The sequence below is a fragment of the Microtus ochrogaster genome, chromosome 8 (assembly GCF_000317375.1).
Source record: "Microtus ochrogaster isolate Prairie Vole_2 chromosome 8, MicOch1.0, whole genome shotgun sequence".
Classification (NCBI taxonomy): Eukaryota; Metazoa; Chordata; class Mammalia; order Rodentia; family Cricetidae; genus Microtus; species Microtus ochrogaster.
The window spans coordinates 51,352,146-51,368,751 of record NC_022015.1 but is presented as its reverse complement, the minus strand read 5'-3'; the positions used below and the strand labels follow the sequence as shown (position 1 = coordinate 51,368,751).

The window sequence follows — 16,606 nt, the reverse complement described above, 5'->3', positions numbered from 1 at the left end:
TTTAATTTTTTAAACATTTTATTTATATTTATTTTTATTTTATGTGTATGGATATTTTGACTGCATGTATGTCTGTGTACCACATGCATGCCATGTCTACACGCACCAGAAGAGAGCATGTCAGAGTCTCTGGAACTGGCTTTACAGACAGTTGTAAACTGCCATGTGGGAGTCAGGAATTGAGCACGGGTCTTCTGGAAGAGCACGGTTCTTTTAACCACTGAGCCATGTTTCTAGCCGCTCCCTTCTCCCCCCCCCGCCCCCGATTTATTTGCTTTAAAGCAGAACAGTGTGTTTAATGACAATCATACAAAGGATTTTATTATGACCCAAGTCATATCTGTGGCAGCGTCAGCATGTATTCGGTGCCTACATGTACTATGTTAAAACTTCATGTGTGATACATCCGGCATCCTTATCCTGTGTTTCTCTTCTCGTCCTCATTATTCAAATGAGAAGACTGAGGTTCAGGAAGTGAATCCCATGTCAATGATCAAAAGGAAGCAAGAGAACCAGGATGGGATCCCGGACATTCTATCAACAACTGTCCAAATTAATGAAGATTGGTTTGGTTCACTGATGAGCAAACCTGGGTAACTGCAGATACAATAAGCATCTCTTAATTTTGCTCAGCTCACATTCATTTCATATCACACTTGCTTGGAAAAGGCAGGGATTATTAAAAAAGAGAGACAGGCAGGAGCCAATCCACAACCAATGTGGAAAAAAAAAAAACCTGAAGCAAATGGATAAATTAAAGAAATCTCAAAAATCAGACAGCCCCTAAATCCCCAGTGCTAACTAAGCTTTAGTTGAACAAATCACAGCAGCCTGGGCTACACAATGAGTGGCAAACGAGCCTGGGCCATGGAGGGAGAGTCTGTTTAAAGAAAAACAAAGTTTTAAGGATTACAATAAAACGTTTATCTGAGATTACTGACTTTTTCCTGGTGCATTCCTAAAGCATGAGGTTCTAAAGACCATGGCAGCACAGAAGCAGACTCAGGCTGGCCAGAGGATCAGGTTCAAGGCTTTTGTCACTATTGGGGGCTACAATGGTCATCATGTTGGTCTTAGTATTATTTAGTACTCCATGGTAGTAGCCACTGCCATCCAAGGCGCCATCATATTGACCAAGCTTTCTATGGTCCCTGTGCAGAGAGGCTACTGGGCAACAGGACTGGCAAGTCCCACACTTTCATGCAAAGTGGCAGGCCGCTGTGGCTCTGTGTTGGTACAACTCATGCCTGCCCCCCAGAGGCACCAGCATTGTCTCTGCTCCAGTGCCCAAGAAGCTACTGATGATGGCCAGTATTGATGACTGCTACACATCAGCCAAGGGCTGAACTTTACCTGGGCAACTTTGCCAAGGCCACCTTTAATGCAATCTCTAAAACCTACAGCTACATGACCCCTGACCTCTGGAAAGAGACTGTGTTCACTAGGTCTCCTTATCAGGAGCATCTTATGAAAACCCACACCAGGGTCTCTGTTCAGAGGACCTAGGTTCCAGCTGTGCCTACCACATAAGGGTTTTTATACAAGAAAAGTTACGTGAATTACGTCTATTAAAAAATAAATAAAAATAAAATTGAAAATCCTAGAATATTGTGAGCTGGAAAAAAACACTCTAAACAATATGGTTAAAATAATTTTGATACTGCACTGCTCCTTTATTTTCCATTTGCCCATAAGATAAATATTTAGATAAGATTATCAAGAGGTGGGGCACTAAGTAACAGGGTGGGGACTTTCCCTCTGCAGGTGGCCAAAGGTAGCATTTACTAGCTCTTCTACATAAAGAGTCTAAGCATATCATCACGTCCAATCACGGTGTACACCAACCAGATTGGCTCCGCTGCTCAAAGCCAAGAAACGAAGCTACTTCTATTACTTGTGTGGCTGTAATAAAAGACCCTGACAACAGCAATGTAAAGAAGGATTGTTTTTCCCTCACAGTCGGAGGGGATACTCCATCACGGTGGGGAACCCCAGGTAGCAGGAGCTTGTAGCAGCGGATCACACTGTGTCTGCCCACAGAGAGCAGAGAGGGACGAACCCTGGGCAGGGAATAGTGCCACCCACAGTGGGTCAGTCTTTCTCTTTTCATAAACCTTGCAAGATACTTCCTCAACCACCTGCAAGCCCAGAGGACCCGGGTCTGTAGAACTCATCAAGCTAACAACCAAGATCAACCACCACATGACTTAATTAGACAGTATGACTCAAGATCCAGAACACAGTCCAAGGAGGACTGCCTAACCTAAAATAGATCAGTAGCTAGTCCAGACTTCCTGAGTCTACAAGATCTAAGTTTAGTAGGAAAATCTGCCAAGACAGACAGATATCTGAACACAGTAATGCCCCACCGCTATCTGTCTCAGTGCTTACCCATGTCTCCCAGCGTTCAAACCCCCTCTGCCTACCTTCAATCCATTCACTATAGGCTGTCACGGAGAACTTCTGGCCCTCCAAGGTGTAAAATTCTCCTTGAGCCAGAGCCTTCCCGCCAGTGCTGTGGTTTTCATAGTTTCTCACAGATTCGTTGCAGGAAGAGCTTCCACCATCGATGACGCCAACTAAAGCCCAAGCTTGCCTAGAAGGAAGACAGCAAGCACATCTGGTTATCTGTTAGAGTAACACCCCGAGCCCTGGAGAGGACATGGATAGCGAGGGAGACTGCTTTTCAACATCTGCACTTCATTTCCCACTCTTCCCAGGAGGCTGTAGTTTCCAGGCTTTTGCTGAAACCGCCGATGTCACAGAGGCAAATTCACCTGATTTTCACAAACTTGTTTTTCCAGCTTTGTTACAGGTGAAGCAGTGATGACTACAGCATCGGTTAATCACGGACTTCCTTCCTGGACACCCACACGCGAGCATATGTCATTCTAGACATAATCTCTTGCTGTCTCCTAAAAAAAGACTGCCACCTGCTCTCCTGCAGTGTTTGGTGGTTGTTTTTGTTGTGATAGGGTCTTGGGTAACCCAGGCTAGCACTGAATTATGTCACTGAGAGAATGATCTTAAATCCCAGACCCCTCTTGCCTTCACAACCAAAGTGCTGGGGCTGCCATCATACCTGGTTTCTCAATTTGTTTTGTTTTTGTTTGGTTGATTACATGGTATCACTAGAGATAGAGCTCATGACCTAAAAGCTTTAAAAGTTAATGCTGAGGGTCTGGGTACCTGAATGTTCAGGTAGACTAACTCAACACTGAGGTGAACCCTGGCTCTCGAGCCTTAGCAGTAGAACAACCTGAGGGAGGAATCACTGAATCAGATAGCTGCCCCCACTCTGCAGCCACCACAGCCTGACAGTCAGAGGGTCAGAGAATCTGCATGTCTAGCAAATATCCCAGTGATGCCGAATGATGCTCCTAACCGTAGTCTGAGAACCCTTAGGATCTAGGGAGTAGGCTCGGTCAGTAGAGAAGCTGCTGGAAAAGGAGAAAAACCTAAGTTCAGATTCCCAGCACCTTCTAAAAGGCAGGGTCCAGTGGCACACATGGGTGAGCCTACTATTACAAAGGCAGACATAGGCAGATCACTATAGCTTCCTGACTAGTTACCCTAGACAAATCTATGGACTTCAGGTTCAGTGGAAGGAAGGTCTTATCTTAAAATATGAAATGGAAAGCAATTGAGGGAGACACTAAAGGTTGTCCAAGGGCCTAATCACACACCCACACCCACCCCTAATTTAGAGGTCACAGTTTACAGCAGTAATTATCACTCTTTTGTCTTGGGTACTACTCTTTGAAAACATGCTCTAAGACAGCCCAGGCATTACCAGTTTTTTAATGTCTGTGCATTTAGGCACAGTTGAGAATCACTAAGTACGAAGTTTCCAAACATCCTTAAAGCCACAGAATTGCTAGCCAACAAATTTCAATTTAAAAAAAAAAAAAAACAATTACCTGTAGAAAACAAAGTGTTTTTAAAATGTCAAAATGGACTCGCCCCAGCTTGTGTCCAAAGTTTGTCAAAGAAAAAAAAAAATATATAGCAACAAAAGCCAGGAAACTCTTTTTAAGCCTCTTGTTTCAAAACAAAGAAAAATGTGAACTTCATACTTTGAGAAGAAAAATACTAAATGTAATCTATGCCAGACAGATGGCTAGACGCTCAGAGAAAAAGTTCACTAAAGCAAGCCTCCAGCCTTCCACGTCCCACAGCTGCCCCTAAGGATTAGGGGCTGAGAACCAGTCAGAGCTGTTTCTATCCCTTGATACAGCAGAAAGGATCAAACAAAGAGTGTCTCAACTATTATCTCCCAGTAGAGAGGAGAGGAAGAATGTCAGAGGCTCCCTTTCCTGCCCAGAACGGCCTCAGCAACTACCAAACAATGTTCTGTTCTACTAACATTAGCTCAAGAGCACTCCCACTTCCTCCTCCACTTGTGGGAAATTTCAATGCAGTAGCACCCAGTCTTCGAGAGGTGCCTGCTTCTGTACACTGGAGGTAATGTCAATACAAGGGAGGCTGGTGTACGACACCGTTCTAACTTCTCCATTAGTTGAGTGGTGATGTGTTAAAGGGCATTTATAAGGCAGATCAGTAGAGGGAAAAAGCAAAGTCAAGACAGTTACCACTGGTGACACAAGATCAGAAGCACTGAGGACCTGGGGGAACAGAAGCTGCCACTGTTGTCACAGCTACACCAGGAAGCATAGCAGGTACTCTGTGCTGTGTAATATTAGTGACCTCTAAATGCTGTGGAACATTTGTTTAATGATGCAAAGATGCGTTGCATTCTTTTATGTTACATTTGTTTAATTTTGTGAAGCTGTGTTTCTTTGCCTGTCTAAAACACCTGACTGGTCTAACAAAGAGGTGACCGGCCAATAGCGAGGCAGGAGAGAGACTAGGCAGGGCTGACAGGCAGAGAGAATAAATAGAAGGGGAAATCTGGGAAGAAGAGATCAAGGGGAAAGAAAAAGAGGAGGACATCAGGGGCTAGCCACCCAGCTACACAGCAAGCCACGGAGCAAGAAGTAAAGAAATGATGGAGGAAGGTCATTGGTTAAAAAATAAAGAAACTGCCTTGGCCCATTTTATTGGTTAGAACATAGGTGGGTGGAGTAAACAGAACAGAATGCTGGGAGGAAGAGGAAGTGAGCTCAGAGACACCATGCTCCCCTCTCCCGGGCAGACGCAATAGCTCTGCTCTCTGAGGCAGACACGATGCAGCCAGCCACCAGGTCAAACATGCTGAATCTTTCCTAGTAAGCGCACCTCGTGGTGCTACATAGATTATTAGAAATGGGTTAAGAGGCTGAAACTAATGGGCCAGACAGTGTTTAAAAGAATATAGTTTGTGTGTTGTTATTTCTGGTGTAAAGCTAGCCGTGCGAGAGCCGGGCGGGACGAAAAGCAGGCCCGCAGCTCCCTCAACAAAGAAAGGTATATAGGATAAACCTAAAAGCTCAGAGGTAAAAGGTAGATGGGATAATTTAAGAAAAGCAGGCAAGAGAAAAGCCAAGCTAAGGCTGGGCATTTAAAAGTAAGAATAAGCCGGGCGGTGGTGGCACACGCCTTCAATTGCAGCACTTGGGAGACAGAGACAGGCAGATATCTGTGAATTTGAAACCACCCTGAGCTACAGAGCGAGTTCCAGGACAGGCTCCAAAGCTAGAAAACCCGTCTCAAAAACCCAAATAAATAAATAAATAGAAGTAAGAATAAGCCTCTGTCTGTGACTTATTTGGGAGCTGAGTGGTTGCCCCCCCTCCCCCCCACAAAGAGCAAAAGAAAAAAGAGTAAAAAACAAAGCAACTGCAACTCTGATTTGGACCTTTAAGGTCCCCCAAAAGGCCCATGTGTTGAAGGCTTGTTTTCCAGCCTGTGGAGGTATTAAGGAGTAGCTGGACCTTTAGGAGGTGGTGGGGAGAGGGAGAGAGGCCTTAGAATGGCCAGCTAAGGGCTGTGGAGGAGTTAAGAGTACTGGTTGTTCTTCTGGAAGACAAATCCTAAGTGACCTGCACTACAGGAAGCAGCTTACAATCTAGCTCCATGGGATCTGACACCTTCTTCATGCCTGTGTGGACACACACATACATATACTCACACACATACACACACATTTACATATGGATCACTGGGGGCATACCCCAGCAGGGCTTATGGCACTACACACACACACACACACACACACACACATTGCAAACACATACACACTCACACACACTGCGAACACACACAACACACACTCACACATGGATCACTGGGGGCATGCCCCAGCAGGGCTTCTGACACTACACATATATACACACATACCCACACACACTACACACACACACATATCACTGGGGCATGGCCCAGCAGGGTTTCCGGCAACCCAGGTCCCTCTTCTCACTTTCTATCCTGGGCACCATGGGGTAAGCAGTTTTACCCTTACTGTGATGTTCTTTGCCTTGCCACAGACCTAAAGCCACAGCGCCAAGTAACCATGGACTGAACTCTCTCAAATTGTGAGTAATCTCTCCTCCTAAGTTAATGGTCTTGAATATTTATTTTGTCATGGTTACTGAAAGCTGACTAACACAACAGACATGTATGTACCTTTATTTATCAAGAGTATGCTTCTCCTCCTGGTCTATCATTATAGGAATGGGTGCATGCGCACATGTAGATGGGTAAAGGAACCATTACAGAAACACATCTTATAACAGGTCCGAGCTGGAAAGGCATTCTGATATCCACAATAAACTGCAATATATTCATTCAATAGAAAATAAACAATGGTGGCAGCTGGGCATAGGGGCACACACACACCTTTAACCCCAGCACTTGGGAGGCAGAGGCAGGTGAATCGCTATGAGTTAGAGACCAGCCTGGTCTACATAGTGAGTTCCAGGACAGCCAGAGCTACACAATGAGACCCTGTCTCAAGAAATTAAACCAACAATGGTGAAAAAAGCTCGCCCTATGTGTTGAAATCTGAACAGCGCTCATGAGGTGAGCAAAAATAGCCAGACACAAACTATTTAGTCTGTTACCATTTCTATGAAGCTCGAAAGAGGACTAACCTAAACCGTGGCGCGCTCCCTAGTTCAAGAGAACACCGTCTTCGGAGAGGGAGGAATGATCGGTGCACAGCAGAGGAGGCAGGAGGGCTATGAGCTGCTGCTGATGTTGTGTTTCTTGGCCTGGATGGCGACTACAGAAGGACCGCCTTGTGATCCACCACTAGGCCTCCCATCCCTATTACAGCACTTCTCCATTCGTGTTCTTGGAGGAAACCCTCGGAGGCTTTGCTCATGCTCTCCTGTCTAGACCTCCGTTCTTGGCTGCCTATGCAGCACGCTGCTCAAATTCCTGCCCCTGCCTCTGGAGCATGCCTATGGCCCATGCTAGCTTTCGGCTGTTGGTTTTCTGTCTTGTGTTTTGACATCACATAAGAACAAGTGAAAAAGAAGCAATTCAAGATGGTAAAAGACCTCTTCCCTTCACTAACATTATCTCCGAGGCTTTCTGTAGATAACACTGTGCCCAAAGGAAGTTTCCGCGTTCAGTTTTGAGACCCTCTCACTTCTGACATTTCCCAGTGTGCCTAAGAACATTCAGTAGAATTACCTATGGGTTGTTTTTTTTGTTATCTCCCTTCCTTTCTTCCTTCATTCCTTCCTTCCCTCCTTCCCTCTCTCCTTCCTTCCTTCCTTCCTTCCTTCCTTCCTTCCTTCCTTCCTTCCTTCCTTCCTTTAATTAAATGGTGACCCGGTTACTTCCCTCAGCCTCCAAACAGCATTAGGAATTCCAGGGTGATGAGTAGAGACTCTTCTAGAGAATTAGTAGAGAAAACTTCTATATAAACAATTAGCTTAGCTCTCCAGCTTTTGGCTGCCTCTCCTGTGCCGGAATGAAGCAAGTGGAATCAAAATAGCAGTAAAGGATTCCAATCAAATTAGCACGCAAAAGATTCCAAAAGAGAAAGAAACAGAAACCTAAGCATGCCTGCTATCCCTCAGGGCTTTGATGACAGGCTTTCTGTGGACCGGTGCCCTAAGCTCTCAGCTGTTCAGGGGTCTCAATTAGCCTAGGCTCCAGCAGCTTCAGCTCCATTATGCTCAGAAGGTAATGGGAAGAGGAAGTCTCTTCGGAGGCAAATTATCTTCACTCTGCCCAGGGTTTTTCAGACCCACATCCCTGTGCTTTCCACTGGCCCTAGAGACAATTCATGGAGGACTTCGTAAACTGAAGCCAAGAATGTTCTGCGTACCACATCTAACAGTTAAATCCGTGGTTCAAACAAGAGGCAACCTGATGCACCAATAGGAAAGGCCCTTGGGAGTGGCCATGCAGCCAGCTAAATCAGCAGCAGCTGTCCGTGGTTTTCTGCCCACCTTCTCTGCTTTCACAGGATGCAGACTCTACCGCAGGGCTGGGAAGAGAGGAACAAGGTCTACCTACCTGTAGCCCAGCCCTTGGATCAGCTTACTCCCCAACCGGTCCTGGATCATCTGGATTGTTCCCTGTAACAGGCTCTTGACTGCTGAATCTCCAACAGCAATAGCTACAATCCGACCGGGATCCTGAGCTCTCAAAAATTCCTGAAGTCGCCTGCTCTCATTGTGGTACTCGTGGGTATCAAACTTCTCATTTTCCAAAACTCTGGCTGTGTCTTGGTCAATGACCCTCACATTAAGGCCCCGGGAAAAGTCCTTTTCAAAGGCATAGGAGCCAAAGGGCAAGCCCGAGGAATGCAGAGTCCTTGCCAACATCGTCCATGATGTCCTCCGTGCCCCATGCAACTCCAGTGTCCCGCCAGCCTCCACGCCAATAAACTTTTTGCCAAATGTTGGCAAACTTTCACCTTCATCTGATTTGCCATACAAGGTAATTGTCGCTTTGGATCTATAGCGGCATTTTTCTGCTCCAATATGAAGCGCCCCACCATCCTGGATCAGGATGTAACGAGTCCTCAAGGTAACGTTTCTGGATCCGTCTTCAGCATCCCCAAACACAAGCAGTCCTGCAAGGAGCAACACTACTTGAACCTTTGCAACTGTGTTCTAGCTAGCAGATGGGGGTCCAGGAGGGTGACTGGCCCTCTGGTTCCAATCCCAGTTGTTTCCTGGCTACCACCACGATATGACCAGCTGCAAGCTCCTTAGAGGAAAAGGCACTGGTCCATGTCTTCCAGGCCATTGTGAACGGCACCCTTTGGAGCTCTGAGTCAAAATAAACCCTCTTAAGACACTCCTGTAAGTGTTTAATGCCAGCAATGAGAAAAACTGGGTATCCTTTTGTCTTTTAGCTTTCTTTTTTTGGATAAAATCCACTATGGATATTCTATATGAGGATCACAGAGCACCCATGGGCCCCCCCCACCCCAGACAGGGACTGTTACCTACCTCCATCCTGAATGACTATAGAATCCACTGTAGCATCTGAGGTCAGGCGGAACATATCTCCCTCCTTGATAACAACATGTTTTGCAGAATCTTGTCCTGGATCCCAGTTCCTGAGACGAGGGTTTTGGTCTGGACAATTCTCTATGAAACAAAAACAACACACCCCTGATACAGAACCCAGTCCAACCAAGTACAAGGAAACCACGTGACCAGCCAAGCCCAAGAATTACTGTCATTGAACACAGCTTTGCATGGAAAATGCAGAGACACTGATCTCCTGCCCCTGGAATGGAAATCCCACCCCTTCCCAAACACAAGAGGTATGAGTTCTTTTCTCCAATATATTAAAAAAAGATGTTAGCACAAAATTAAGTCATCACCTGGTTCAGACCAGACTTCACAAGATACAAATGAAGTTCCCCTGACTACCTACTTTGGAAACAACAGTAATTTCTCTTGAACCCATACTGCAATGATGCTTTAGAGAAGAAAATCATAGGCTGGCAATGGAGCTCACTAGCACAGTGCTAGCTTATCATGGCTGAGGTCCTGGATTTGATTCCCATAATCTCAAACAGACAGACTGACAGTCTCTGTCTCTCTCTCTCTCTCTCTCTCTCTCTCTCTCTCTCTCTCTCTCTCTCTCTCTCAAAATACCTTGACTAATGGAAAGAGAAATTGCAGAAATTTCCAACAAGTGTGTTAGATATCCAAAAGTTCCTTCCTAAACACAGAGATCCAGAGAGTCGGCAGTAACAGCACCTCTTTCCCCACGTGTACACTTTCCCAACGGAACGACAGAAGGCAAGCGGCCAAAACCATGACTTCTCATTTTCAGAGATGAGGAAATTGCAGAGTAGAGAAGCCAACACAAAGATTAGTTAGCAAGTTGAGTGATGTGGAAGTTCCTCCTGAAGAAACGAGGTTCCCGTGCTTGTAAGCTTCCATTACCAGAATTGTAACTTGCCTCTTGAATAGTAGATAATAAAATGACGGCTGTTTGTGTATGAGATATTTCTAGGGGAAAGAAAAATCATAGCTTCACTTTTCATCAGCTAACAACTCGTGATTTGCTGGAGATCATTTTGTCCACTCTGTAGCAGAAATTATAAATCTTGTAAAGTATAGATGGGGATGAGCATATCTCTATAAGTCTATAAACCAGCCTGGGAGAAAAGCCAGCATGTGTGAAATAAATAAATGATAAATAATGTGGTCCTTAATTTAGGTGCAAGTGTCCTCAGGCAAAGGAAGAAAATGCTGGAGGTACTAAGGCAGCTCTGAAGATTCAGACCCCAAGGGGTGGAACTTAGTACTTAAATAAGAAGAGCATGAAGAGACAAGAATACAAGAAATGTTGGGACTGGGGAATGGAACAATGAACAAGGCTTAAGAGCATGGACCGCTTTCAGAGTTTGGGTCCCAGCACCCACATCTGGTCACAATGGCCTGCAACTACAAGGCCTGTAACTTCCAAGGGATCCAGTGCCCCCTTCTGACCTCTGTGATCAACCCTCATATGTGGCATTCACTCACGCAGGTATACATACAAAGCTTCAGTAAAAACAATAAAAATGAACCTATTTTAAAAATATGCATATCTGTGTATATACATCCCACCAACCTAGTCCATTGGTTACTCAGGTCACCTGTGTTTAAAACTAAGCAGAGTCAGGAATGAGTGACATGCACTTGAGGACAACAAGAAACACTGTGCCGAGGCTGAAGGCCCCTGTGTGAAAGCAGAGACCACTGGTAAGGAAGAGAGCATTCTAAATTTGCCTTTTGAACCCGAGCATCCCATGTTGTAATCTTCATACGCCATTGCTCTGGAGTAAGAGCAAGTAGAATTAAATTAGCCTCACTAACTAGGGCCTTGGCAAGTATTCGGTGGGATTATTTTTCTCATACCAGATCTATAATTACTATTTAACTCTTCACATAGTTCATTAAACCATTAAACTGAAGGCAACCCTTGGAGCTGGCAGTGTTGCTCGGTGGTAGAAATGCTTGTTTAGCACAAAGCCTGGAGTTCAGTCCCCAGCCCTACAAAAAATAAAATGACTTTTCTTCAGCCTCCCTATTTTCCTCATAAATCCTAGAGCTGGAATTCTCCAGAGTGTAAGATAAGAAGCAAAGGTCACATGTTATGAGCTACTGAGAAGGAATTCCATCTGTGGAGACCTGAAGCCCACTGTAAGAGTTACACAATTCTTCAGAACCGCTTGCAATCAATTCCTAGACAGCACACTCCGTCAAAACTACCACCCCAAAAAATTCCCGAGTTGTTCCTTCCAGTAAAATATACTTAAATAAGAAAATGTATGAAATCATTAAAAAGCAACTCTGCCAGCCCCCACTCCTAGGCTGGCCCACTTGTGGAGTAAGCACATTTGCAACAGCAAAAGCCACAGTGGGGCTGGCCATAAAACACCTCAGCACCAGAGGTCTCTCCAGCATGGGGAGCTCAAGAACACTGACTCGGAGCCACAGTTGGAGCCCAGTGTTTTCTAGGCAGGCTAAGAGAATACCAAGGAAAGCCACAGATTGCAGCTCTGATTTCCCACTAGTCTGGTTTCCCGCTCCTGATGATTATTTGGAAAATGTGAATCAGAACTTGGTTATTGTGTTTGGAACCGGGAATAGAAAGCCAATACTACATGCAAGGGAAATCAATGTTATAAATGCATAGTGTAGCCAACTGGCTTGGTCATCTCTCTCACTCCCTGTTTATTCTTTTAGAATTACTGGTAACTTACTTCCCCTCCAGGACCCTAAAATTGGCAAAATCCCTAAAGTACCCCGAAAACCAAAATAAAATAATATTTGTAAGTTTTACAAAGGGCAAAGGGGGCCTCAACTGTTACACTATTATATCCAGTTAAGGAGGCTTCTACTCAGAAAAATCTGTAGTAGATTTTTGTCCAAAAAAACAAAAACAAAAACAAAAAAAAAATGGGATACTTAACTCAGGTTGTAATGGCCTAGCCCTCTATGTCACAGCCCCGAGGTCATCCCGTGGGTACTTCAATGAAGCTGCTGTTTGTTGAAAACATATTGAAGTTGATGGGCAACAAGTTTCTCCAAAGCCAATCAAAATAAATTTATTACCATTAAATATTCTTCCTCTCTCTCTCCCTCCCTCTGTGTGTTTGTGTATGTAATGTGTGTCAGAGGAGTGGGGAGTGGGTAACACACGCATGTGGAGGCAAGAGAGGAACCCACAGAGTTACTCCTCAGTCAGGCTAGGCTGGCTCCATTCAGTCTCAGTAATCCCCCTGATTCCATCATCCCAGCGCTGGAATTATAAACACATGCAACCAGATCTAGTTTTAAGATTTTTTTATTATTATTTGTGTGTGTGTGTGTGTGTGTGTGTGTGTGTGTGTTTGTGAATGGATGTCATGTGCATGCAAGTATACACAGAAACCAGAAGAACCCTGTTGGAGCCCCTAGAGCTCAACGTGCTTGTGACCCACTTGTCCCACCGCTCATAGGTTCTGGGAACTAAACTCAGATTCTCACCAACTGAATTATCTCCTCAGCACTGATCATTACATTTCTGACCTGGCTTCTTGAGAAGCAAATATCATTTAAGAAACTAAAGCTTCCTACATGATATTCAGCTAGGAACTGATTGGGTAGGGCTGGACAAATACATCAATTTACATATATAAATATGTTTCTTTTAAGGATATACTTTATAAAAGAGCATTTAAAACTTTTTTTGCACTGTTTACCAAGTCTGTTTCAAAGCACAAAACAATTTCTTTTTTAGTTACTTGTTTGTTTTTTAAATGAAGTCCACTTTATCACTATATGTTTGACCAAATAAACTCACTGCAATCCAGAACTCGCAGCTCCCACAAAGTACAGTCCTGCACTCCCACGGGAATTAGCAAAGACTCTGAAGAGCATTTTAAGAGATGCTCCAAGAACAACTTGAGCCCTGAGACACAGTGTGGGGCCAAAAATGCTGAGAAAGCCAAGCCCTCCCATTTACAATTTCCCACAGATTCGTCGAACAACTGCTCCCATTCATAAGACGTCACACCCCACCCTACCCGTGCATCAGGGTGTTAGAGCCAGCCTAAGCAACAAGAGGTTTCTTTTTGTTTTAAAGTATTCTACCTCCGCTCCTTAGCTCTTCTTTTGGACCATGCTCTATGTGCACGCTCGCACAATGCCGACGGGCACGCAGTACATACCATCTGGAGCATATTTTGAGGATATTCCCAAAATGACTGCAAGCGCCACAAAAAACGAAAAGCTGGTTATAGCGAAGCAGATGAAGGTGTTCTTGTGTCTCTGCTGCTTTCGGTCCTCCCTCGGCGTCTGCTGCTCCTCCGGGGAGAAAGCAAAAGTTGTTGGGGCTTCTTGGCTGGTGGAGGTTAATTTGGCTGAAGCGTGGTTCTTTGGAGGAGGAGGCGGCCGTAAGGGAACCACCTTCCCAGGAACGTAACCAGGTGAGCGATGGCCGTTTCCGTTCTGAGGTTGCAGGAAAGCAGGGGAGTGTCCCCTGGAGCCAGCAGCATACATGATACCTTGTCACTGTGAAAAGGAAAAGAAGGTTTAAAAGCGTACCCTGTAAGGGCTTTAAAACTTGGTTTTGAGGCAGGGTCCTGTAGACCCGGGTGGGCTAGAACCAGGCTAGCCTCAAACAAATGTACAAGTAGGCAACCTTATCCCCATTTTGTTCATGAAAAAGCTGAGCCCGACAAAGAGATTCACACCAGCCCAGGCCCTGACTCTAAAGATCAGGCTCTTCACAGTTTATGATGCGAACTCAACAACATGTTAATCTCTGGAATCTTCCATGAATAAATTCACTCGGCTAATGATACAGGATGATTTTTTTTAGGTGGGAAAAACTGACACACACACAAAGGCCCTCCTCTTCGTGTTCATTACTGTTAGCACTAAGAACAAATTGTAACTGAAACTGTTAATTTCATAGGGAGAAGGGAGGGAAGAGCCAGCTAGCTCCACCATACAATGTCTTGCTACAGTAACTGTTGATAACTCTGATGTGCTCAACAGCTTCAGAAATATGACACCCAAACTCCTCCATCACATTCTTTCCGGAGCATCCCAAGTCACCTGACTTCATCCAATGTCCTCACAACAAATTCCCCGTGTCTACTACCAAATAAAGGACAAGAATTTAGTTGTACAGGGACCTCCAGATTGCTCTAAACCATCACCAAACCCATTAAACATAAAATGGCCCACTTAGAAGGGTTTCCAGGACCCAAATGACATGGAAATTAATGGGGAACACAAAGAAAGTCTCATCAGGAATTGATCATGAGTTCACATGAGGCAAAGATCATTCTCCAAGTCGGTGTTTCTGGCAAAATGATGAGGTCTATGGGGCTCGATGTGTGGATAAAAATCATTGTTTAGATGAGGCTTAAAGCCACTATTTAGAAGAAGCTTACACTTCAGACAAAGAAAACACACTGGCATCCAAGGTGCTGTAGAGGAAACTGCTGTCTGTACCAAGCAGCAGACTCAAACAATGAACGCAGCCAAGCAGAGTGTGACCTCCTGCCTTAACAAAGAAAGGGACAGAGAGGATGTTCCTGAGTGCCAGGTTCACTAGAGGGGGCGCGACTGTCATGATCTGCTGTGAAAGGGGTGGGATCGATGTCCCTTGAGCTTCAGTCTTTCTGCCTCATTGTCTCAGGCTGAGAAGGGCCGGTGCTGTTTATCAAGCTGAAGAGCTCTTTCGGGAGATAATGTGCGACACCAGATGTAGCCACAAAAATACAAAAAGCAGTGAGGGGCTCAGGGGATCACCAGTCCTCTGGAAATAACAGAATAACAAGCCATCAATGTCACAAAAACGGCAACTTAACATGAAAACTCAGAAGGCAACCGCCATAAATGAATCCTTCAGAATCCATTAGCCCACTGGCTGAAAACGAAAAATGAGCCACCATTCTTGTCCTCAAAAGTAAGCTAGTATTTCCATATTTTAGAATAAAAAATGCAAAAAAAAATCTTATTTTCAATTCATAAAAATCATTAAAATTATAAAACAGAAACATGTTGCCTTCAGGTTTCATTCCACATTGATGGATTTACTCTAGACATGGTACTATGAGTACAGTACTTTAAAAAATATTGATTGCCACTTAGGGATGTAAATTATTCATGAAAAATGACGTCTCACCAACTCAGGAAGCAGCGGTGCTGAGACTGTCGTGAGGGAAATGATGAGGGTCAGACAAAAGCATTGCAGCCCAAGACACCCATCTCCCAACTCGGTTTTAAATCACTTGTTTGGAAGATTAAGGTATAATTCTCCCAGTAAATTGCCAAATTGGGTTCAGCCTCCCAAACTCTCAAGAATAGCTACTTAATTCTGAAAATCCTGTAGCGAAGGGCACTGAAGTTTCCTCTGCCGCTCCAGCTTCTGTGCGAGATCAGGCCCAGACTGGGTTTTACTGGGGCCGCCACGCTTCACGGTAACGGTGTGTGCTGGCATCACCCGTCACTTCTTTCTATTTATTTTTATTTTATGGGCATTGTTCTTATCTTCTGTTCCGTTTTGTTCTTTGCCTGTACGTATATCTGTGTGAGGATGTCAGATCTTGGAGTTACAGACAGTTGTTAGGCCCAGGGCCTCTGAAAGAGCATTTAGTGATCTTAAGCACTGAGCCATCTCATCTCTCCAGCCCTAGTCAGTCACTTTTTAAAGGTCACTCTTATAGTATAGATTATACAGAAGGGGCTCATCCATGTTTTATTATACTTTGTTTTGTTTGTTTGGTTTGGTTTGGCTGGTTAGTTGCTTGTTTAGTTGGTTTTTCGAGACAGGGTTTCTCTGTGCAGTCCTGGTGTCCTGGAACTAGCTTTGTAGACCTAGCTGGCCTTGAACTCACAGAGATCCACCTGCCTCTGCCTCCTGAGTGCTGGGATTACACCACAGTCCAGCCTTACTATACATTTTAAAGGCTACTATGGCATGGCATAGTCCCTAAAATAAACAAGCCATCTACAATGGGAATACCCAAATCTTTCATGTAGATATTAGAAAAACATTCCACAGTTTTTAAGACATAATTTTTGGGATTTGATGATATTTCAAAAGACCTTGAAATAATTATTTTATGAGTATTTACTTACCTGGTACCTTAAAAATATTAGCTCAAAAGACTTGATAATAAACAAGTAAATAATTACATTTTTACACTAATAATGCAAGTAAATATTTAAGGCAGATAATTTCTAAGACTATAAAA

The 16,606-nt window shown here is 44.4% G+C and overlaps 1 protein-coding gene across 1 annotated transcript in view; it reads right to left on the bottom strand.

Moving 5' to 3' along the window:
* Cemip2 (cell migration inducing hyaluronidase 2) overlaps positions 1–16,606 on the bottom strand; it is an 80,640-nt gene that overhangs the window by 52,668 nt on the left and 11,366 nt on the right. The window contains exons 2-5 of the mRNA XM_013348092.2: positions 13,565–13,907; positions 9,357–9,497; positions 8,413–8,974; positions 2,427–2,596 (exon numbers count right to left, since the gene is read on the bottom strand). Coding sequence (XP_013203546.1) covers positions 2,427–2,596; positions 8,413–8,974; positions 9,357–9,497; positions 13,565–13,895 — 1,204 coding nt within the window. The 5' untranslated portion in view covers positions 13,896–13,907. The remainder of the gene's footprint in view (positions 1–2,426; positions 2,597–8,412; positions 8,975–9,356; positions 9,498–13,564; positions 13,908–16,606) is intronic.